Source organism: Mesoplodon densirostris, chromosome 11 (assembly GCF_025265405.1).
Source record: "Mesoplodon densirostris isolate mMesDen1 chromosome 11, mMesDen1 primary haplotype, whole genome shotgun sequence".
In the NCBI taxonomy this organism is placed as follows: domain Eukaryota; kingdom Metazoa; phylum Chordata; class Mammalia; order Artiodactyla; family Ziphiidae; genus Mesoplodon; species Mesoplodon densirostris.
In genome coordinates this window covers 18,478,842-18,504,971 of record NC_082671.1, presented here as the reverse complement: position 1 = coordinate 18,504,971, position 26,130 = coordinate 18,478,842, and the positions used below count along the sequence as shown (strand labels likewise).

The window sequence follows — 26,130 nt, the reverse complement described above, 5'->3', positions numbered from 1 at the left end:
TGTGGGGCTAGTTAGAAGTGTAGAATCTCAGGCCTCACCCCAGAACCACTGAAGCACATCTGTTTTTCAAACAAGATCTCCAGGTGATTCATAGACATAATAAAGTTTGAGAAGCCCTGAGCTGGGTGAAAATGTGAAAAAAAAGGAGAAAGTGTTTTCTAGGCAAAAAATAGCAGGTCTGAACAGCACATTTAGGAAACTACATGTAGTATAATACAATGGGCCACAGGATCTAGTGAAGAATTTGAGTGAGGGTTTTTGTGGGAAATGGAGTGAAGAGGTTGTCATGGACCAGATCCTGAAAGGCCACATTTTACCAAGGATGTCTGAGGTTTCCTGAAGATGTTGGAAGGCTACCAGATGATTTTTTAAATTAATTAATTAATGTATTTTATTTTTGGCTGCATTGGGTCTTCGTTGCCGTGTGCGGGCTTTCTCTAGTTGCGGCGAGCGGGGGCTAATCTTCGTTGCAGTGCATGGGCTTCTCATGGTGGTGGTTTCTCTTGTTGCAGAGCACGGACTCTAGGCGTACAGGCTTCAGTAGTTGTGGTGCACGGGCTTTGTTGCTCTGCAGCATGTGGGATCTTCCCAGACCAGGGCTCAAACCCATGTCCCTGGCATTGGCAGGCGGATTCTTAACCACTGCACCACCAGGGAAGTCCTTACCAGATGATTTTGAATAGCAGATTTAAATCATAAGCAGATTTAAATTTTAGGTGTATGACATATATATCACTGGCTTTTCTATCAGACAAGAAAAAAATGACATAAGAAGTATCAACTTTGAAAAGGAGTCAAAATAACACTCTTTCATACTCTCTCTCTGATTACCTCCCAAGAAACACCTGGAGAATCAATTGAGCAAACTAAACCAATAATGGACTTTGGTAAAGAAGACCAGTTAAAATATTAACATGAAGCTCCTAATAGCTTTGCTAAATCTGTTACACAGAAAATAGAATAAAAGATCCTAAATAATCTTTTAGAAAATAAAATAGGCAACACTGTGAAGCAATTATGCTCTAATCAAGATGTTAAATTAAAAAAAAGAAAAGAAAATAGAAGAGAATAAAACATTCCAAATTATATTAACAACGTAAATATTGAAGACTATAAGTCAACTTAGTTAGAAATATTTGGTGTGTACCTATTTTTTTAAGTATAAAATTTTATTGAGAAACATAAACCATGTTGCTAATGGGAAGATTCAGTGTTATAAAAATATCTGTTTCTGGGCTTCCCTGGTGGCGCGGTGGTTGGGGGTCCGCCTGCCGATGTGGGGGACGCGGGTTCGTGCCACGGTCCGGGAAGCTCCCACATGCCGCGGAGAGGCTGGGCCGCTGAGCCTGCGCGTCCGGAGCCTGTGCTCCGCAACGGGAGAGGCCACGACAGTGAGAGGCCCGCGTGCCGCAAAAGGAAAAAAAAGAAAAAAAAAAAAAAAAAATATATATATATACATTGGTTTCTAGGGTTGGTGCTACGAGATTATGTGGCATTGTGATTTATAATAAGAACAGAGCTCCTAAAACCATTGGAATTTCCTAAGCGATAAAAGTGATAAAGTTGAAAGGGGCATTTTTGTTCTTCATAACAAGCCCCTTTCAACCACCTGAGTTTATGTTAATGAGGTAATTTAAAGAAAGTCCCTAAGGAAATGGGGCTGGTTGCCAGGGGAACCAAATACTTGAACCACTGCAACTTTCAGCCCTGCCTCCCCACCACCTCCAGGGATGGGAGAGAAGCAGGAGGTTGAGTTAATCACTAATGGTCAATGACTTAATCAATCTTGCTTACTTATGAAACTTCCATTAAAAAACCCCCAAACGATGCATGGTTTCAGAGAACTTCCAGGTTGGTAAACCCTTGGAAGTACCTGGAAAGAACATGAAAGCTCCATACTCCTTCCCACATACCTTGCCCCATGCATTTCTTCCATTTGGCTGTTCTTGAGTGGTATCCTCTCATAATAAATCAGTAATCTAGTAAGTCTTCCTGAGTTCTGTGAGCTGTCTAGGGCATACTTCATTTTATTGTGTGTATGGTCAGGCCACTCACGGTGGCTGTTCTCTTGCTCTCTGTACATCCCAGGCTCGACCAGTAAGCACCTGCTTCACCCTCACCCTACTCACTTGACTGACTTTCCTACATACTTGCTGCAGGTTCCAGCCAGTGATTGCTCTTATCAAAGGGGCAGTAAGGGGCGTGCCCCTCTGCTAGTTTCCCCGGTAACTGACGAGCCAACCTGACGTCAATTCCCACTATAACTGGCAATCTCCCCCTCCCCGCCCCGCCCCGGAAACAAGACTGCCGCCATGTTCGTGCCCTCCATCTGCTTCACTGGGTGGGGTGTTGTGTCAGGACCTCGCTTCAGAAAGGTAAGCTCCCCCGCGTCCCCCATCCGTTAAACCATTGATGTCTCTGCCACTGACTTCGGGCTCTTTCTTCAGTCTTGAAGCTGTGCAAGTACAGGTCTTGGAGGCCTGCGGCGTGCAGCCCAACTTGTGTTTCACAGATAATTGCGTCTTTTACAAATTGAGGGTTTGTGGCAACCCTGTGTCAAACAAGTCTACTGGCTCTGTTTTTCCAACAGCATTTTCTCCCATATGTCTCTGTGTCACATTTTGGTAATTCTTAAAATATTTCAAATGTCTTCATTATTTGTTATGGTGAGCTGCGATCAATGATCTTCGATGTTACTACTATGCATGACTTGCTGAAGGGTGTTGGTTAGCATTTTTCTAGCAATATAAAATATTTTTAAATTAAGGTATGTACATTGTTTTTTTAGACCTACTGCGATGGCACACTTAATAGACTATATTCACTTTATGTCTGTGGTCTGGAACCGAACACGCAATATCTCTGAGGTTTGCCTGTATTGAACCTGAAGCGGTTGTTGTGGTCATCTTTGATTTATAACCAGATGGTCAGAATCACAGATGATTGTCCTCTGAAGGGGGGGGCCAGTCTTGTCGGATGAGCTCTTAATCTGTGGGATCTGACAATTACTCCAGGTAGATAAAATTGAGTTAAATTGTAGGACACCCAGTTGGTGCTGGAGAATTGGTTGGTGTGCAGGAAAAAAAAACCCTGCTTGAGAAAAATGAGGTTTTTCTTTTAGTTTAAATAGTGTATATAGTACAGAGAAGAAACAGGTAGTTTTTTTTCTCTCTTTTAGATTAGTAGTCTCAATTGGATATTTTTGGAACCTGACAAAATAATCCTAAACTTATTCAGAAAAAAAGAATGAACATATTTAAGACATTTTAGAAATGAATCATACGAAGGAAGACATGAGTTGTCAGAAATTAAAATGTATTTTTACATTTTACAGGTATAATTCTTATATAGAGTGATCCTGGACAGAAACAGTACCTTAGAACATGAATGTATTTGGTGAGAGGATCTTTAAAGGTGTGATTAAGTTAAAATGAGGCCATTAGAATGGGCCTGAACACAATTTTTCTGGTTCTTATAACAAGAGGAGATTAGGACAGAAAAAGAGACATCAGGGATGCATATGCACAGAGAAAAGACCTTGTGAGCACAGTGAGAAAGCAGCTGTCTGCAAGCTGAGAGCCCTCAAAAGAAACAAACCCTGCCAAACCTTGACCTTGGGCTTCTAACCTCCAGACTGTGAAAAACTAAATTTCTGTTGTTTGAGCCATCCAGTATGGTATTTTGTGATGGCAGCTATAGCAAACTAATACAGCTCCCAAATTAGAAAAATAATTATTTTACATGGGACACAGTAATGTGTTATCTTATCATTAATAAGATAACTACCAAAACAAACATATAAGCAAGGCTGTGAACACAATCTCTAAAAGAAGAGATATGACCAGTATACATATAAAAGTTTTAACTCACTGGCAAAGACATGGAAATCAAAACATTGAGATGCCATTTTTAATTTATACAATTGATAGATTAGTGAAGTTTGAGGAGAGCTAATCTTTCAAATGCTGTTTGTGTAAGGCTCTACTGGCTTTGCCTTTTGGAATGCTGTTGGTTAATATGTTTGAAACATTCTATCCCTAGGAGTCTATTTTAAATAAATAAATAAAGATAAGGAAAGGATGCATGCATGAAATTTTCCTTGTAAATTTGTTTATACAGCAAAAAGATTTAGAAAGTAAAAATAATTTATTAATAACTTAAGTCTTAAATCCTTAATTACATTAGTAAAAAATCTTGGACTTGTGGGTAGGAGATGAGATAGGAAGTAAAAACTTCTTTTTAGTTAAAATTTTTTTTTAAAGTTTAGCTTTATTGATCTGTAATTGATGTATATCCATTCATGTGTGACAGACATGTAGTTGTTTTCATATCTTGTCTATTGTGAATAATGTTGCAATGAACATGGGAGGGTAGATATCTCTTTGAGATACTGTTTTCATTTCCTTTGGCTATATTCCCAGAAATGAAATTCCTGGATCATATGGTAGTTCTATTTTTAATTTTTTGAGGAATCTCCATACTCTTTTCCATAGTGGCTGAAAAATTTGTATATTCCTACCAACAGTGTACAAGGATTCTCTTTTCTCCACATCTTTACCAACACTTGTTAAGTCTTGCCTTTTTTGATGATAGCGGTTTTAACAGGTATGAGGTGGTATCTCATTGTGGTTTTGATTTGATGGTTTCCCTGATAGTTAGTAATGTTGAGCACCTTTTCATGTATCTGTTAGCTATTTGTATATCTTCTTTGGAAAATGTCTGTTCAGATCCTGTGCCCATTTTTTAATCATATTGTTTGTGTTCTACTATTGAGTTGTATGAGTTCTTTATATATTTTGGGTATTCACCACTTATATGATTTTCTTCCATTCCATAGGTTGCCTTTTCAGTTTGTTGAGGGTTTCCTTTCCTGTGCAGAAGCTTTTTAGTTTGATGTAGCCCCACTTATTTATTTTTGCTATCGTTGTGCTTGCTTTGGGTGCAAATCTAAAAAACTCTGCCATGACTAATGTCAAGGAGCTTACCCCAATGTTTTCTTCTAGGAGCTTTATGTTTTCAGGTCTTACATTTAAGTCTTTTAAATTTAACGTTTTAAATGTCTAATCATACATAAAGAGACTCAACAGACAGTATTTATTATCTGATTCTTGGAATTTTTAAAAGAGAATATCAAAGTATATTTTTATAATTTGGGGATAACCAATGGCAGAATATTTTTCAGAGTGTGAAAGAAGAGGCTAGGACTTCTATAATTCTGAGAAATGAAAGCAAAAAGATAGTACAGATAGCATATGGAAGAATGAAAGGAAAACATAAGGGAAAAAATTTAATGAACAATATAGCAAAAATAAAGCCAAACATTACATGTGATAATTAAGTTTTTGTTGTTGTTGTTGTTGTTGTTTTTTTTTTTTTTTTTTTTTTTTTTGCGGTATGCGGGCCTCTCACTGTTGTGGCCTCTCCCGTTGTGGAGCACAGGCTCCGGACGCGCGGGTTCAGTGGCCATGGCTCACGGGCCTAGCTGCTCTGCGGCATGTGGGATCTTCCCGGATCAGGGCACGAACCCGTGTCCCCTGCATTGGCAGGCGGACTCTCAACCACTGCGCCACCAGGGAAGCCCTAAGTATCTTATTAACAGACAAAATTTTAGATAAAGTAAAAATAAAATTCAATTCTGTACTGTTAACAAATATCGAACCTTAAACAAAACACAGGAAATTTTTAAAAATAAAGCTAGGACCAAAGATATATCAAGTAAACACAATCAATAAAGAAAGCAGAAATGGCAATGTTAATTAATTGAGAATTAATTTATTTAAAATACAATTCAAATAAAAATTATTAACTATGACAAAGTTTTAAAAATCAAATATATGAATTATAAGGATACAATATTTATGAAACACAACATTCAATTCTCCAAATAAACCTTTTTTTAAAAGTGGAAGCAATTCACAAAAACTCACTCAATTGTAATCAGAAGATCTTGACTCTCAAGCCTTGAAGAGAAAACAGGAAAGAAAATAAGTATCAAAACATGTGAATGGGGGCTTCCCTGGTGGCGTCGTGGTTGAGAGTCTGCCTTCCGATGCAGGGGACACGGGTTCATGCCCCGGTCCGGGAGGATCCCACATGCCGCGGAGCGGCTGGGCCCATAAGCCATGGCCGCTGAGCCTGTGCTCCGCAATGGGAGAGGTCACAACAGTGAGAGGCCCGCGTACCGCAAAAAAAAAAAAAAAAAAAAAAAAAAGATGTGAATGGTATAAAATTTAATTGACTTGGTTTGGTTAATATATACCTAGTATTATCATCTATAATCAATGAACATACTTTATTTTTAAAATCTGAACATTTTCACAAATTGATGATGATTTGGCTTAAACCCTCAAATTTCCAAAATACTAAATTGAATAGGCTATATTCCCTAACTATAAATGTAACTAATCTAAAAATTAAAAGTTTAAACAGAAATATCTGAACACAGGAAATTTTAAATCATTCTCCTTTTAGAGCAAATAGGAATTTTGAATCAAATAGAAAATCAAGAATGCATTTGTAAACAGGAAAACATCATTGGTACTACAGCATGGCAAACCTTCTTGTTACGAACAAAGCTGGACATTGACATATTAAAATTTTTATTACTAAGCTAGAGCATACAGTTGTAAGACTACAAATTAAGTAGTTAAAGAGTTTTTTGAAAAGCATGCCTAAAGAAAGCAGAAGGAAAAGAAGTAAAGTAAAATACAAAAATTAAACAATTAAATAGCAAATCACAAATGCCATTTCTCTGAAAAGTCCAATGGAATAAGTTCCTGGCAAGCATAATATGCAAAAAAGACAAACCCAAATATACAAAATTAAGAATGGGAAAAGCGTACAATAATTATCTTAATTGCTCTAAGTTTATAGTATTAAAAATGTCTTTTAAAAATCTGGAAGATTTTTATAGAAAAAATACAAATGTTGAAAGTTGAATCAGTAAGCTGATTTTTTTTTAAAGCTACAATAACCAATCAACTTTTCAAGGATTATTTCTCAAAAAGGCTAAAAACATTTTTTCAAATGTAAAAGGAACAGAAAATTCCTATGTTATAAAATCTTTTTCAGACATTTAAAAACAAAATAGTTTTCTAGTTAATTTTTTAAAACTGCATAATCCTGACAGAAGCTGTTAAAGATAGCAAAAGATTTTACAAAGAGAAGGATAAACTTGTGTTTCCCAAATATATTGTACTGAAAATTAGTTAGGTCCAAGACTTGTTAATAAAACAGTGGATTCAATGCCAAATAAGCTTGAGATACACATCCCCTTTAGTAGACTGGAATGTACCGCATCACATTAAAGAAGCTGAGAGATTCGGCAATCATATGAGAGCTATCATTAACTCAATATATTCCCAAATTATTCAAACATAAAACACTTTTAAACATCACACTTATTATTATTTAAATATGCTAACGTGCCCCTAATGCCTCATTAAATATGTTTTTCCCTCTTTTTCATTTTTTTCTAATGGTAGGTTTCATGACTTCAACAGTAGATGGCATCGGTCATGATCATAACCACTCAGGCCTTTCCTAGATTTAATGGTTGCAGAGTTGACTATAATTGTCATCATTCTTAACAATGTAAAAGTAAAGGTACTTTACCCAGAAAGAGGGAGATGGGCCAGAGTTTGGAGACACGGAGGGAAGGGAGGGAACCTCTAAGGTCTTCATTTTGAGAAATGGGGAAACATATGATACTCAATGTTATTGAACAAGAAATGGAGGTATTGGTGTGACATTTGAGGAACTCAGAATAGTGACCCCAGCATGTACAGATTACCTGTGGAAGAACAACGGGGCATGAGTAAGTGACATTAGTTCTAATCTATCAGGATAGAGAGTCAGTAAACATTGCCCACATTAATAAATCAAGAAAGTGGTATGTGCATATTATTTAAAGATACTGGAAGTGACCATCAGAAAAACCAACAGACCAAACTAGTTAGAAGTAATTCCCTTTGAGGAATAGAAGTGACGGTGGTGTGAAGGACTGTTACTTCTCATTTTAAATCATTTTGTACCATTTGATTCTTTTTTAACCATGGGCGTGGTTTAGCATGCTAAAACTTCTCTAATGTCTATGTACAAAATTTGACTTTCAGCGAAGTTAGTGGAAGACAACAATTTAGGATCTAGATTAATATGGGGATAACGTTGCTGTTTGAATTTGATAAACCTCAGTTTAAATCTTGGCTTTACCAGCTAAGAGAAAATATTGGCTTTGCACAAGTAACTAAAACTCTTTAAGCTTCCTCTGAACATACCAGTACTTTTACCTAACACGTAAAGTTATTTTGACCTTTGAAATTGAGAAAATGTGTCTAAAGCGCTCAGCACACATAAAGAGAGTGCTTAATATTTGTTATATTTAATAGTTATTATAACAATTATAACTGTACATGCTACAGTCAACTTATTCTTTCAATCTTCTTTTATGTCTGAGTCTATAAATTTATAATAAGTGGGGATTTCTTAACTGCTCATTGTCACAAAAATTCTTCCAGCTGTTTTTAGAGGTTTCAGATTGTTTGTTTTTATTACCTGCTTTAGAGGCATCATGATGTAATGGAAGAACCCAGCATTAGTTTGACTGCCTCCACCTTGGGCAAGTCTTTTAATCCAATTGAAGTCACTCCACTTATAAAATGATATTGTTGGAGTGTTTCCTGTCTGAAGGTGAGAGTGAATCAGATGTTCATTTGAGGTGCTGGTCACCTCCAGGGGTCATGACTGTATAATAAATGAATAAAGTGGTGCAACTGTGGGATCCTACATGTCCATCAAGGCCTTACCTCTAATGCTTGGCCCTGGGGCTAAGGGAATTTTTTGACCTCTGAAATGGGGTTTGGTTTCTCAAAAACAAAACAAACAAAAAAAGAATCATGTGCTTTCTGAGGCATGAAAAGCCTGCTTACTTCTGTCAGCTGAATTTACTCATTTAAAACGTCAAGGTTCCTTTTAGTAAATTCACTTTGCCACTAAATGATACCCTCATATGCCATACAAATGAGTTTAGTATGTATAATTCCACTGTTGAATTAACGGTTATGCATAAAAATATGCTTTTCATTAACAGTTGGTGCTTTTATGAAAAAAATCATTTAAAATATGCTTTATGCTAATTTTTATTTTTCAAGGCATTCGAGAGTACATTGGATAGGATCCTGTTTAGAAATTTACTTGCAAAGAAGTTATTTTTCAGGATATTGCTACAAAAGCTTTGGAAAGTAAAGAGGATGTGGGAGACAGGATGAGGAACTTGAATTTCAATTATATCTCTACAAAGAAAACTCTTGACAAGTGTACCCACTCACCCATTCAGTAAATATCCGCTATGGGTAAGACTGATACTGAGATGACAAAAAGGATTCCTGCTCTCAAGTTAGTACAGCAGCAGCAGGTCTGAAGTAGGCCTGCTGGAAACAAACCAAGTCTATTTTCATTTTTAAAAATAGTAAAATATGAAATAATCTGGCACCACCAATTCAAATAAAATGGCAAAATTAATATGTATTTAAAGGAAATTTTCCCTGCACTCCATCCCCACACTTTTCATCTCTAGTTTTTTCCATTCATCATATTCTCAGGACTGGTATATAAGGGGAAAATTTATTTGATCCTTCCACTGTGTGAGTAAGGCGACTGCATTTCTTTTTTATTTATTTATTTATTCATTTTTGGCTGCGTTGGGTCTTCATTGCTGCGTGCGGGCTTTCTCCAGTTGTGGCGAGTGGGGGCCACTCTTTGCTGTGGTGCACAGGTTACTCATGGCAGTGGCCTCTCGTGTTGTGGAGCACAGGCTCCAGGTGCATGGGCTTCAGTAGTTGCAGCACACAGGCTTCAGTAGTTGTGGCACACAGGCTCAGTAGTTGTGGCTCATGGGCTAAGAGCACAGGCTCAGTAGTTGTGGCTCATGGGCTAAGAGCGCAGGCTCAGTAGTTGTGGCACACGGGCTTAGTTGCTCCATGGCATATGGTATCCTCCCTCTGGGGCTCGAACCTGTGTCCTCTGCATTGGCAGGCGATTCTCAACCACTGTACAACCAGGGAAGTCCTGTGACTGCATTTCTGAGCTGGAATTTTGTTGCACTCAGGCTCCCAAGAAATACCTCAAAGAGACTCCTTGTTGGGAGTGCCCTGTTTGTGTGTTCTAAAGCCTGATAAGAATTGTGGCTGTGGATTCCAAGATTCCACTGCAGGGGAGGGGTGGATCTACCTAAGTTTGATTTTCTTGAGAAGGTCAGGCCCCTTCTAGGGTGCAGCAGTGGTGGAGGAAGAAAGACATAACACATAGTAGAGCTGAAGATTAAAGATGGTGGACTGCTGAATCTACTAGTTCCAGTGAGAGCAGGACCAGGAAGCCAGTGAACAGGAAATACCTGGCATGACTTTTTCAGTTACAGAGAAACAGGGAGCTATCTGGCAGACTGTACCAATGGCACCACCCTGCCCAGAAGCCTTGTGACAGATGCCAGGGAGAGCACCAAAAGGGACCACACCATCACTCACCCCATCACTCTGTGTTCCTGTTATAACATCTAAGTTTATTGTAGACTTTCAGAAATTCACTATCAAATATATTTTAGGACCACATCACAATCATAAGCCTGGAGCTGCTTATATACATTAAAATATGGGCAGTATTTAACAATATTTTTTACTCCATTGAATTCATAGAAAGACAGGAAAGCATATGAATATTAATTTTATTACTTTACAACTATGGTCACTTAAAATCTCACACATAAAATACATGCAGAAGAGTTAGTAATGGTAGAAGAGTTAGTAATTCAAAATTCGAATCCTCTAAGATCATTTACAAATATACATTTCTATATCAATTATTGTATTTCAAAAGAAAGAAGGAGCTTAAAATGAAATCTTCCTCTACATGTTTTGACTCCATCCTAACATCATCATTAAGGTGATATTTGAAGGAGACCAAGATGTCGTTTAATTTTTTTTTAAGTTTTTAAGATTCTCTTATCCTAGGCAAGTATCTCAGTTTAGAAATTACTTTACACATAGCCATTAAACTATAGTGACAATTGTTCTACTAGGAGTACAGCCAATATATCAATGGGCACAGGCAAAGCTAAGCAGAATGAGTAAATAATATAAGGAATTTGTTTATAAATTAAAATATTTAAGATTAACTTTACCATCTATACCTTCTGTAACTTGATTAATTATATTTGTTATCACGTACATTATCTAATACTTAGGATCAAAAACAAAGTAGACATCTGTTTGAAAGGAGAAAGAATTTACACATTTAAAACCTTTTTGATTAAAACTTGTTTGCAGAATTTCCAGAAATTGGAAAACATGGCTTCAAGTCATCATTTGTCTAAAGCTGCGTTTCTTTGCCTGGCCAATAGCTGGGTTGTAGCAAATGATCACTCGTCGTACAGTTTTCCTTCCTGATTCTTGTAGACACCATTGTTCTTTCTCTCTTGGTTCTGAAGCTTCTGTGTTTTGAAACATACTTTTTCTTTAAAGTGAAAAGTACTGCAATACTTAGGAAAATGGACATTGTGCCAAGGATCATGGTTAGTCCCAGATACATATGTCTAGAAGAAGAGAGAATGTCCATCTTAATTATTGCAACTATCCAACTTTAAATAAAATGTAATAATATCATCCCAAAATATCAATATCAATAAAACTATCATGAGGATGGTTTTAAGAATGCAGATTCAGTGGCTATAAAAGACCTTTCTATGAACATTTGACAGACTATTGAAGGCAGTAAGCTAATATAAAGCAATTTTAGTAGTACCATCATTTTCAGTCACTGATAACTATATAATCTGTCCCATCCTCTCTGTAAATTATTTCCTTAGGCCAGGTAACTGTATCCCTGTTTGCCCAGAACAGTCCCAGATTATGCTAGTGTTGTCCCAGTGTAGTTTTTAATAGTGCCCCCTTTCACTCTCAAAAGTACCCAGGTTTGCATGATAAATTATGTGGTTACCCTCCCCTCGAAGCTTGACCAAATTCACTTCTACGGAAAAACTGCAAGAAGCAACATTAAGGGGAAATCAGAGCTCTCAGTAGAGTAGACTGACTTAAGAACAAACCAGAGGTTTCAATCCATTTCTTCCATGAGTAGCCTTTAGTTCTACATTAGATTATAAGACACAAAGGTTTGAAAGGACAGGTTAAATGATTCATGCTGGTTACCTTGTATGTACACTCATAGTCTCTGATTGAATTACATTGTCTTTGCACTAAAATACAGCCTTAGTAAATGTGAATAAAGTGCCAATTCTCCTCATAGATCAGGTCCCTTTCAAAGACCAAAATAAATTTCTCACATAACATCAAAGCCTATTAAGTCAAGCAAATTTATTTGAGATGGTCGGCTAAATTCACATCCAGCTTCCAATTTACACAGTCCAGCACCAAGTTTATTTCTCTAGAGAATACTCAGCTTGTAGATTGAAAAAAAAATCCTTCTTGCTTTTAAGCCATTGAAGTATTGCTTTAAGCAATAAGGAAACTAAATGTTTGATGAATTGAACTGAATGATACCATAGTGAAAAAAACCATGCCCTCAACCCCATACACACTCACACACACAGAGAAAACCTTTTACTTTTATGCATTTCAAGTACTGGAATAATTGAACATCAGTTTGGCAATAAAAGCCAGACAGATTTACAGCCAAATCCAACTCTTGCCCAGAGGGATTATATCTGACGTAAATGGGACAGTTTGGCTCAGTTTGAAAAAGAATAGAATTAAACCCCAAATGTGACCTAGATTTAAATGCTTCTGAGTTTCAGGGAATTAACTCACTTGTGTGCACAAACTTTGAAAATTCTACTCTATTCTGAAGTCTTATGTCATATTTTTTAAAAATAATTACTTATTTAAAATGAGAGTCAAGATTAAGAATGGGGAAAAAATGAAAGATCTAGCCAAATAATCAAATAATAATAGAATTATTCTATAAAACAGAACAAACTTTTTTTAAAATTTATTTAATTTATTTTTATTTTTGGCTGCATTGGGTCTTCGTTGCGGTGCATGGGCTTCTCATTGCAGTGGCTTCTCTTATTGCAGAGCACGACGCATGCGGGCTTAAGTAGTTGTGGTGCATGGGCTTTGTTGCTCCGCGGCATGTGGGATCTGCCCGGGCCAGGGCTCGAACCCATGTACCCTGCATTGGCAGGCGGATTCTTAACCACTGCGCCACCAGGGAAACCCCAGAACAAACTTATTGCTTAGACTCTCCTTTTCCTTACAAGCAATAAAACTACATGAGGATTATTAGTGACAATTGCATTGTGCAAACCTGGGAAGTGGTAGCCGTGAGATGCGGGAATGAGTTTGATACGGTACCTAAAAGCATTTGAATCATATAATCTGCAGGATCCTCTACTTCCACATCTTTTAAATCCCCATTTGAGGCATGAAGTATCAATCAAAACTCCAAAATATACGGGAGCTGGGATTCCTGCTGTGAGAAAAACAAATAATTGCTACTAACAATATATGCATATCTTTTTGCTTAGCCTATAATTAATGATTCTTGGAAACCATAGTCAGTCCAAAATTCACTGCTTTGGAGATGACAGGGCATCTGTAGAAAACCAGAATATGTCACCCCAAAACATGCCTCTGGTATGAAGATTATTTTGAGCTGATAATTTTGAGAAACAGAAGTCATAGGAGAAGCTCTGAAGACACAGCATAAGTTTCCTTTTTGTAAGGAAGATGTACATTTACAAAGGAAAATATTTTCAAGGGTCTCTCCCTTTCTGTACCAGGGTGAGAAGAATTCCAGATTCAAGAAGGAGCTAACTGACCCTATTTTGCATAAAATCCTGTAAGCAAGAAGATCACATAGATAAAGATATCTAACAGTCAGTTTAGATTATTTCGTATCTTAAATAAATATCCTCTTTATATACATTGTCCATCTAAATAGATTATTTGCCACTGAAAAACATTTAGGTGATAACTAACTTTACATTGCTCTTAATAACATGAAGATGTTCCTCAAGATTCAAATGCTTGCCATCTTCTGTATGTTTTAAAATTTTCATAATGGCAAATTCAAACATTCACAGAATTAGAAAGGATGATGTAATACAACCTCATGTACAGTCACTAACTTTAACAATTATTGATATCAATATTTTGCCACTCCTGTGTTATCTCTCTCCAGTCCCACAACCCAACGTGCATCCAGAAACTATTTTTTTAATATTTTAAGAGATACCTCAGATATCATGTCATTCTCCTTATATGTATTTCAGAACACATCTCTGACATTTTAAAAAATATATCACTCTGCCATTTAACACATGACACATTTTATAATTTCTTTAATCCTATCAAAAATCCACATTCAAACTTTTCTGAATGTCTTCAAAGCATTGTTTTAGAGTTGGATCATTCTAATCAGGATTCAAACCTGGTAGGCAGGAATAAAGAGGTAGACATAGAAAATGGACTTGACATGGGGTGGGAGGACGAAGCTGGGGCGAAGTGAGAGTAGCATTGACATATGTACACTACCGAATGTAAAATAGTTGGCTGGTGGGAAGCAGCAGCTTAGCATAGGGAGATCAGCTCTGTGCTTTGCGATGACCTAGAGGGGTGGGATAGGGAGGGTGGGAGGGAGGCTCAAAAGTGAGGTGACATAGGCACATGTGTATGCATATGGCCGATTCACTTTGTTGTGCAACAGAAACTAACACAGTATTGTGAAGCAATTCTACTCCAATAAAGATCTATTTAAAAAATTTTAGTTGATGGCTCTTTATATCAGCTTCTTTTCCAACTTTTTTTTTTCATACTAATGATTTTTGAAGAAAGACATTTGTCATGTAGAATATTCCACAGTCTGGATTTGACTGATTGCTTCTTCATGATGTCATTTACTTTGTTCTCCTATCCTTCATTTCTCCAATAACCTGGTAGTTAGCTCCTGCATGGACTCTGGCAGGAGCAAGGCACAGGTGGTTCTGTGTATTCTGGCAGAAGTCACATGTTGTCTACTTGCCACCCTTTGTAATGTTAAAATGGATCTGAGACTCAGGCTATGCCCTCCATTATGAAGTTTTTCATCCATTTTCACCTATAGCTTTCAGCAAATGTTGATGAGGATGCAAAACAGATTGTTAAAAATTATATTATTCCTTGTGTAAAATTATTTAGGATTTTTCTATAAAAGAGAATTTTCCTTCATGACTATTTATTTGATTACTTCAAAATATAGTTCATAGAAGGAAGGCAGGATAAATGCTCAATTCTTTCCATTTATCAGTTTTAAAAATAATGAATTCGTGCCCTAGTATTCTCCAAAATTATTTAGGTATCATTACAGATTTCCGTCTTTTTATATATTCAATGTATTTCAAGACATAGCAGATATTATAATGATTATTTATGTTATATATTAATTAATATAATAATATTGTTTATATTACATATATTATTTTCAAATTATCTCACCTTAGGCCAAGCTCCTCAAATTGGTCCTGTGTCCTTTTGACATATCCCTTTGATAGCTTTCTCACTTTCTTGCACAAAAGTTGTCCCACAATCATCTTATGCATTTTCTACCCTAGACCTTGGTCAGTTCTCCAAGGTGCTGTGGTTTCTTTACTGAGGAATGATATTTAGATAGCACAGATCATTGCTATGGGTGCTCATTTCTCCTGGGTTAAATAGGTTCTAGATTTTTCAGGAGACAGTTATAAGATACACATTATTTTAAAATAAAGCTATATGAGTTCATATTAACATTTTAAGTTTAAATTAAGAATGAGTTTTACTTAAATTTTTTATTTTATGCTTTTATCGCTTTTCTATTATGCTGAAAATATTGATTCCAAATGATATTAACATAATATCTTATTTACTTTAATCTTAAAATACACAATAGTTTTAACATAACAATGCCAAAGTTAGTATTAATGACAAGGCCATAAAATGTACTGAAGCAATGGGGATTTGGTAATAATTCTATTTTCCGTGTAGTTTAAAGTTTTTTCTGTATGGTTATGTCACCCATATAATATAGAGTTAGTTTTGGTTTGTTTTAAGAATTTCTTTGGTTCTGTTAATTATTTTAAATTATATAAAATTTTTGGGGCCTCCCTGGTGGCGCAGTGGTTGAGAGTCCGCCTGCCGATGCAGGGGATACGGGTTCGTGCCCCGGTCTGGGAGGATCCCGTGTGCCGCGGAGCGGCTGGGCCCGTGAGCCATGGCCGCTGAGCCTGCGCGTCCGGAGCCTGCGCGTCCGGAGCCTGTGCTCCGCAATGGGAGAGGCCACAACAGTGAGAGGCCCGCATACCGAAAAAAAAAAAAAAAAAAAAAAAAAAAAGAAAAAAAAATTTTTGCATGCTTTCAAATTAAAAATTATACAACAGTTACATTTACAAAGTCTCATTTCAATCCTGTTTTCTCTCCCCTTTTTCCTTTCTTCCCTAACAGGTAAAGTTTTTTAAAAAATAGTATTAGTTTTTAGTTTATGCTTCCATTGTTTCTTTTTGTTAACAAGAGCAAATACCTCTGTGTCTGTGTGTATAATATTTACACCTTTCTATACTTACACCAAATGCATCATACTATATACGTTGTTCTACATTTTGCTTTCTTTCACTTAAAAGCATATACTGGAGATCACTTGATATGAATTGTGTCCCTCCAAAATTCATATGTTGTAGCCCTAACCCCCAATGTGATTGCATGTGGAAAAAGTAATTAAGAAGATAATTAAGGTTAAATGAGATCATAAGGGTGGGGCCCCAATCTGATAGGAATGGTGTCCTTATAAGAAGAGGAAGAGACACCAAAGGTCTCTCTCTCTCTGTGCACTGAGAAAAGATCCAGGGAATGAACAGTGGGAAAACGGCCATCTGCAAATAAGGAAGAGAGGTCTCACCAGACATCAACCCTATTGGCACATTGATCTTGGACTTTACAGCCTTCAGAACTATGAGAAAATAACTTCCTGTTGTTTAAGCCCCTCAAGTCCAGGGTGTTTTGTTATGACAGCCAGTACTGACTAATATACTTGGTAACATCAGAGAGAGATTTTCCCCATTTGTCCCTACAGCTGCATAGTATTCTATTATGTGGGTTTACTATAGTTTATTTAACCAGTCTCCTACTGATGTACATTTAGACTGCTTGTAGTCTTTTACTATTATAACTAATGCCACAGTGATTGAACATCCATAAGATTAGACTTACTTCATAGTTTTGCTAGCACATTTTTAACATCAATTCCTAGAAGTGGGATTGCTAGGTCAAAAGATAAATAAGTCTATATGTAATTTTGTTAGTTATTGCCAAATATCCCTCTCCAGAAATAGTATAATTTTCACAACAGCAGTGTATAAGTGTATCGATTTTCTATTTGTATTGTAATACATGACAAACAACATTTGGTAATTTGCCTATCTGATAAGTAAGAATCAGTATCAGTGTAGTTTTAATTTGTACTCTTCTTATTATGAGGGGTCTTGACCATCTTTTTTATATTGAGGTATTTACATTTATTTTTCCATGAAATGGTTGTTTATATCTTTTACCCCATTTTCTCTTAGGGTGTTGATCTTTTTATTCTCAGTACTTAAGCGTTCTCTTTACAATAGGGATATTAGTCACCTGTCTGTTATATAAATTGAAAAAAATGTATGTAGCTTGTCGTTTGCTTTATGATATTTTTGTCATTTTCAAGTATATATATATTTTTATTTTTTATACAGTTTTGAAGGTTACTTTCCATTTATAAAATATTGGCTATATTCCCCATGTTGTATAATATATCCTTGAGCCTATCTTATACCCAGTAGTTTGTATCTACCACTCCCTCACCCCTATATTGCCCCACCACCAGTGGTAACCACTAGTTTGTTCTCTATATCTGTGAGTCTACTTTTTTGGGGTTATATTCACTAGTTTGCTGTATTTTTTAGATTCCACATATAAATGGTATCATACAGTATTAAGTATATTTTCATTTTTATGGAATCAACTTTATGAATTATTTCTTTTACTTGAGATCTTTTTCACACTGTAGGTTATATCTGTGTTCTCAAAGGGAGGTAGATAGACTAATTACAGCCAGGGATGTACTTCAGGCTCAATAGCCTTTTTTCTAGATAATCTCTGTTTTTATATTGTAGAATTAGAGCCAGCCATGATGGCATAAACCTCCATTTTTGTTGTTTTCCCAATTTTATCAGGATTATATTCTATCTTCACATATATCCATTTTTATATCAAGATTTATTTAAACCACATTAATTTAAAGCTCTGAATTTGTTTTTCTTCCAGGTAGTTCCTCTCTGTCAAGTTACAGAGGAACATTTACAATGGTTTTTACTATCTTCTTTAGAATCTAAACTCTTTAAGGACAAAAACCTCATCTAACTTAATCACTCTGTTTTTTATGGGTTTTAACTAATGAATATCGAAAAATCTGGTAGTCAGAAGAAACCATTCCTATTACATTTAACAAATTGTGAATTCAAATCCACACTGCTTTTATTGTTTGAATGATCTTACCTTTCTACCAATGATATATCCTAGTATTGAGAGTAGCTCAAAAGAATTCCTTCCATCTAATAACTTAAAAAATTATATTTAGACTTCAGCTTTTCTTACTGATTCAATTTTTGCTTTCCTCTCAGAGGGCTCTTTTATAACAGCAATGGATTTTTTTTTTTTTTTTTTTTTCTTTTTGCGGTATGTGGGCCTCTCACTGTTGTGGCCTCTCCCGTTGCGGAGCACAGGCTCCGGACGCGCAGGCCCAGCGACCATGGCTCACGGGCCCAGCCGCTCCGCGGCATATGGGATCCTCCCAGACCGGGGCACGAACCCGTATCCCCTGCATCGGCAGGCGGACTCTTAACCACTGCGCCACCAGGGAGGCCCCAGCAATGGATTTTTTGACACTAGACCCATGCTAGAAGAGACAAGATTGTTAAAAAATGTCAATACTCTTATAAGATCACTTTATCATGGGTACAGCATTTGTTCTCAATATTTCTGAAAAAAAGGAAGAGAGTAGTCAAGGAAAAGAGGGAGGGAAGAAAGATATGAAGGAGGGAAGAAGATTAAAAGAAGAGGGATCTACTACTGACATCATTTAGTATGTGTCATAATTCTGTAAAAATATTTAGAAAATTATTAAAAATACACTTGTAATGGCTACCATAATTAAAGCATAGATTATACTTACCAAGAACTCTTACTGCTAAGGTGTAGATACCCAGGGCAAAAGACTTAAGTTGTGGCTTAATGCACCTAAAATCAACAAAAGCATTATGACAAAAAGTATAATAGTACATTAAAACAAATAGTAATGTCAGTGATAATCTACTGAACATAATCTACTGAACACATTTCATCAACATGAAATGATGTTAGAATTCAAGTAGCATTTATGGAGAACCCACTAATATTCTAACATAGGAAAAGCAAATTATGTAAAAGCCTTGTTCCATTATACGCAGTGTATCGAAGAATTTATAGTTAATATTTCTAAAAGGTAAATCACTCTTACATGACATATTCAAATGGTGTTAGGTAAAGTAAAATCAAATTTAATCAGTAAAATAACAAGGACTCACAGGGGAAAAAATTCTAAGAAATTATAAGAATTTGAGGCACAGTAAAGGATTAATAACCTATAACTAGTTTTTGTGGGTTTTGGTCTAAAAGCACAGGACCCTATTGACTCAAGTTGAATCAGAATCATTGTGACATGCTAAGTGTTTTTGCTAAATAGTGGGGACCTGAATTTACCAGTCAAGTACAAAAGTACCTGAAATAACAAGACCATCCTTAATATGACTGTATAACTTTAACTGATGGATTGGCCTATAGATTTTAAATGTAATAATCATGAGGATATATAATAACTACTGAGTGTTAACCATGGTAGTAAGTTCTTCATATGTATAATATTTAGTCTCTGCTTTAAAAGAGTCAAAAATTACAACTCTTCTCCTTGAAGCAAATGACATTTCCTTCTGACATAAAAATAAAGTGTGGTTTATTTGAGGGACTGGTGGAGAGGAAAATTCTTCCTCTATTGGCCTGATTATTCACTTGGCCCAGGTGACTACTTGGCACAAGGTAAGCAAATGTTGGAGAAATAGGTACCCATGAAGAACGATCCTGGTCTGAGAATTCTGGGGCAGTGCTTTCCCATCAAACCCATGTTTCCATTTGAAAGCATCAATATCTCATGTTCTCCTTAAACCCTTTTACAAAAACAGATTTGTGGATGTTAGATCCTATCTTCTGTAGATCTTTCCTAATCAATTTCTATAATATGTTGTGGAAAATTAAAGCTATATACAATATTTTGATTAGTTTCATTTTAGAAAAACTTAATATCCATCTTTTGATATATGAATTAATTTCAAAATCACCTAATCCATCTCATAAAAGATTGATTTACAATAAAATTTGACTTTTCATGTTTAATAATTTTATCGAAATTTGTAATATCTTTAGGTGATTTCAGTCAGTTGTTTAACAGTAATACTTGCAACACTAATTCAATGAGGAGGAAAATTTTATCACTGAAAATACTTGTTACAAAACTAATATTTTAAAATTTGAATTTACTTATATATTTTATAAAGATCTAGGATAGGAGAGCCAATGAAAAATGTTCAAGCATAAATTATGATAGAAAAACTTCTATTCAACCACATTATCTATATAAAAACATAACGTGGGAAAAGCATACAAGTAGAATAAGTTTCCTAAGAGAGCTGTAAGGAATCATAATGATTCCACAAAGCAGAGTTTGAAATCACTGCTGTAGATGATCACAGTATGTCATATTAAAATTGGGGCAGGGAGAATCAGTGTTCACCTCAGAAGCAATATGTATCCAGGTATCCCACCTAGAGACAAAGTATAGGATGTGATGACTGAAATTACAAGGAAATACAGAAACATTTTGGGACATCCATTATCTTTTTGACAGCTGCCCACCATGCCTGAGGAATTTCCTGATTTTGAGGCAGCAATTCCCACACAGGTGCAGTTATCAAATATCTGTAATACAATAGGGAAAAATCAAATTATTGAGGTAACTTGTATATAAAATTAAAGACAAGTATTTATTTTAAAAGAATTTATAGTATACATTTATTACATAAACAATGGGGAAATTTTTATATTTCTGTGTTAGAATATATCAAGCAAAGCAAAATCTAGAGAGACAACATTTCATTATCCAAAGAGCAGTGGTCTACAAACTATTGAACATATAGAACCATCTCCAAGCAAATCCCACCAAATCCAACAGTACCTTATGTTCTTCTCTACCACTTCTAAGTCTAAGCCACCATTTTTGCTTGCTTTGATTATCACAATGGTCTCTTCATGCTCAACATGTTTCTACTATCTTTTCCACAATAACCCAAGTGAGCCTTTAAAAATAGCAGTCAGATTGCATCACCATTCTCAACCTTCCAATGACTTCTCATTGTACTTGGATAAAATCCCAAATCCTTATAGTGGCTTCCACACTATCCATGATGCAGCTCCTGAATCCCACTCTGATCTCATCGCCCAATGATCTTCCTCCTCTCCCTCTACTTCAGCCACACACATGGGTGCCTATGGGGCCTTGGCCAACCCTCAGATATGGTGAGTCTACCCAGGCCTCATGGCCTTCCTATTTTCTCTGCTGAGCAATTCTTCTAGGGAGTTACATGGCCAGCACAAACACTTCAGGTCTCTGGCATGCAGTGTTTTCAATAAATGGAAACTCTGGTTAAGAAAAATCTTCCAGTGCAACTAGAGATTATCATATTAAGTGAAGTAAGTCAGAAAGAGAAAGAGAAATGCCATATGATATCACTTATATGTGGAACCAAAATATGACACAAATGAAATATGAAACAGAAACAGAATCACAGACATAGAGAACAGACTGGTGGGTGCCAAGGGGGAAGGGTTTAGGGGAGGGATGGAGTGAGAGGTTGGGGTTAGCATATATAAGCTATTATAATATAGAATGAATAAACAACAAGGTCCTACTGTATAGCACTGGGAGCTATATTCAATATCCTATGATAATAAAGGAAAAGAATATTTTTTAAAAAAAGAATGTATATATATGTATAACTGAACCACCTTGCTATACAACAGTAATGAACACAACATTGTAAATAACTGTACTTCAATTTTATAAAAAAGTAAATCCAAAGTAAAAGAGAAAAAGGAAAGAAAAACCTTCAAGCAGTTTGGGCCAAAGAGTAGTGGCCAAAGATCGGGTTTAAGGGGAGGAAAGGAAAGAAGGAAGAAAAGGAAGGGAAGGTGAAAACTCAGATTTCAGATGGGTGGGTGGTCTTATATCACTGTTGATAGAGACCAATCCTTTCTGCTCCGAATAACATGTCAAAAACAACAATAAACAGAAAATCAACAAGGATGAATTTGTCTACAGAAGTGTTTGCCTAAGCATTCTTATCTAGTTGATAAAAATACATAAATATATGTGTGGTTTAATTTCCAGCCCTCTAGGGCTGTCAAATACAGGCAGGTTTCATCAGCCACAAGTATAAAGCCATCCAACCACTGTGCCATATACACAACGTGAGTAAGGAAGAGTCTCCGTTTGGGACAGGGATGTAAAGGTGTGATTAGAGGGATGAATTTATTAATGATTGAAGTATATAATACTATTCACAGCTGGTTTCCTACCTATAGTTCCAACCTCATCTTCCTCTTACACCCTACAGGAACCCTTCATTCCAACCACCTACTCTTTTAATCATTACGCACATTGGCTTGATATCTCGGGCAGAGCTGTCCCAGAACCATCAACCTCCTCACAATTGGATCCCTGACCCCTGGGTCTAGACCTTTTGGGCTAGACTTCCGAATACTGGCCTCTATTTGCCCTGTCCTCTAAAACCTGCAAGGACCAGGGGTCAGGAGAGATGGATCCCAATGCAGACGTTATTATATGATCTTGTGACTGAGACTTTCTCATTTGAAGCTAGTCTTCCTTATAAACAAAACGAGAGAACTAGATTATATAATTACAAAGTTCCTCCAGCCTATTTCATTATTCTAATTCTGACGCTAATTCTTACAACAACTCTAGTTCTACTAGCGATGCTTATATTTCCTGTCTCCACACAAAAGAACAAGGGCAGAGTCAAAGCCAGGGATTTGACCGGTGTGGTCTGCTCCTAGGTTGGTCCCTGAGCCCCCATAGGATTGTATAGTTAAGCATTGTCGCAGGCCTGTGGTCACACACTTTAGAGAAGATGTCTTACAGTAGTCTTTCCACTCCCGGTGGAGGTTTGACAACCAGCAAGACAAGCCGATGCATATGTAATTCCATTTGCACCACACATGGGTTCCCATTTTGTCTCTGAACATTTGCATCTTGAGTTGCAATCTGAAAAGAGAGCTCGTTCATGATAAGAGACAGGTTTGGTTCTGAAAAGAAATGTAATGGTATAAAATATTACCTCTTAGTAGGCAGCACCCTAATACTTTCAAAAATCAATGTTCTTGGGTGATATAAATGGCACTGCCAACAACGTTTGCTTTGGGGGAACACAATTGTCATCAGAAATGCCAGCTTCTGATCATTAAATGTGAATCCACTATTAAATAGCTTTCTCTTGAAAGTTATCTTTCTAGGTTTACAACTTCACATGATATCCAGTTCTTGGCTGATGGCTTTTACTAACATCTACTGACTCTAGAATCTTCTAATATTTTTCTGTGCAGTGACGTATGAAAACAACTAACGATAGAAAAGTAAAGTAAACCTTAAGAGCAATTTATGACATTACTCTTATTATATATTAATATAATAACAAACTTATATAATATTCCATCTCATAGAACTACTATGGATTTTGTCACCTCAAATGTAAAAGCAAAAGACCTTTGAGATGTCTTCTAGCAGAATGAAAGGGTATTTAACTAGGCCTCCTAAGAAGTCATCCAGGAATATGTCATCTTATTCTCTTCTCTAAGGCATTAAGTTTTAACAGAGACTGTGTTGTAGTATCTGAAAGTATACATGTGTCTTTGAAAGCCTAGAATCAGGCCACTATGGACACTGTAGGGCTGAGATTTTAGAAGGTTAGAGCTAAAAGAACTGTGGGTGTGATCTAGGCCAACTTCTCATTGGGCAAATCAGGAAAGTCAGGTCCAAAGTAGGCAGATAATTTGCTCAAATTCACATTTGTTAGTGACAAACCCAGAATTAGGACCCTTCCAGGCCTCTGGATTCTACATTTTTGTCTTGCATCAGACTTATTCTCATCATTGCAGAAGAAAAATTTCTTCCACTATCATATCTAAAGCTTATCTATAGTGTTCCTGTTTAATGTCCAGAATCAAAACAGCCTTGTGGAACAAAGAAACTCTGGATAACCCCTGAAGAGCATGTTTATTTTATAAAGCCAATTCTTTTATATTACTGAAGGTGCATTAAATTTATTACTTAGGGCAATCTTGAAGCAGAAATTAATTGCATATATGTTTTATGTAGGATGTGTTGACAGTAGAGTTGTTATTTAAATTTTTAATTATGAGTTTTATCAAATATGCCAGAATGTTTATCCTCAAATGAGATTTTTCTTTCAAAATAGCCATGTTGGGAGGGGAGAGATTTCCCCAGTGATGTTGCCTTTTCTTTGCCTCCTTCCAATAACAAAGCTGCTCTTAAAGGTTAAATCTTTGCCACTGTTGAGAATATTCTAAAAAAGACATGGAAAGCAATTTCAAAAGAGGAGTTTTAACCAATGATAGCATTATTGCAATATAGTTATAGTCTTTTGAGATGAACTGCTTTCAGGGGCTAGTACTCAATGAATAATTATTTTGTTTTGTTTAAAAATATTCTTTTATTACCATCTGAGTATACTTTTAATGTAAATCTCAAAATTTTTCTGTCGTTGTCTACTTACATATTTTCTTTGGCTTAAAGATAGCATAATGTCATAGAAAGAACATTATACTTTGAGGAAGTTACTTGACCTTTCTAATCTCAGTTCCCTTTAAACGTGGGTAAAAAAACTTACTTCATAAAGGCATCTGAAGGTAGAAGTGAGATAATAAAACTAAGGTGTTTTCTAAATTGCAAAATATAAAGTACTTTACCACTGTCCATCCACCATGAGGATCTTAGGGATAGTAAAAGATGGCACAGGGTTTCTACTCACTCCAGAATCTTCTTGCAGCTACAACTAACATTCTTAATCTACATTGCTCACTGTTACCAAGGCAACACTACACGCCATTAAGTCTAACTGTTGCTGTGATAACTCTTAGAAGCAATGATATATGAACTTTGATTCATTAATTTTCCTGAACATTTTAGATGGCAAAAGTGTAATTGATGTTCACTTAACAACAGGGGAAACCAGGATAAGGAAGATGATGGAACATGAACACAAGACAGATAGATAAATGTGGAAGGAAGCTGGAGAGCAAGCAGTGAGCAAGAAGCAACTGAACCATCAGGAAACAGAACATAATGTCAGGAGTGTTGGCCTTTGAACCACAGGTGGAATTTTAGGCAGTCAGGCAGATACAGTCAGGGAGGCTGGCCTGGCAAATAGTAGCAGCTCAATAATTTTTTTTTAAACAAATAATGTATAGATAGGTGGAAGGAGGAAGAGAACTGCCTCTTGTAACTCAGGTTCAGGGTAGAGTGATAGCAAGGACTCTTGAAGGGGAAGGGTGAAGTAGTTTTAAGACCCAGCCTTTAGACTCTGGAAACTAATCACCCACCCCAGGCAGGATGGCATAAGTCTGAAAGCATCAATAACTATTCTTATGATCAGCTGCAGAGAGCTAAAGAGAGCTGGAATGTGGGTCACTGGCTTGAGGGATAGCCATTTTCTCCTGAAATTTCCCTTGATTTGAGTAACAGAGACTATAAAGCATGGCACAGAGACCATTCCAGTTATCTAGGTGTTCAAAGAAAAAATATACAATTGTTTCCATGAGTGGCACATCTATTTTGTGCCCGGTAAGCACTAATCACTTTCATGTATATCATCTCGCCTTACAAAACCTTAAAAGGCTGTTATTATTTCTATTTTTAAAATGCAAAAATTGAGGCTACATTAAATAACTCATACAA

The 26,130-nt window shown here is 36.3% G+C and overlaps 1 protein-coding gene across 3 annotated transcripts in view; it reads right to left on the bottom strand.

The window, feature by feature from the left end:
* Nucleotides 1–11,361: 11,361 nt before the first annotated feature.
* The window catches only part of SLCO1C1 (solute carrier organic anion transporter family member 1C1), a 46,559-nt gene continuing 31,790 nt past the window's right edge, over nt 11,362–26,130 (bottom strand). For 2 of the 3 annotated variants that reach the window (XM_060112710.1, XM_060112711.1), the window contains 5 exons: nt 23,297–23,462; nt 20,875–21,059; nt 19,225–19,289; nt 13,362–13,479; nt 11,362–11,584 (listed from right to left, as the gene is read on the bottom strand). In XM_060112710.1, coding sequence (XP_059968693.1) covers nt 11,362–11,584; nt 13,362–13,479; nt 19,225–19,289; nt 20,875–21,059; nt 23,297–23,462 — 757 coding nt within the window. Of the gene's footprint in view, nt 11,585–13,264; nt 13,480–19,224; nt 19,290–20,874; nt 21,060–23,296; nt 23,463–26,130 lie in introns of all 3 variants that reach the window. The other variant, XM_060112709.1, reaches the window with a different exon arrangement.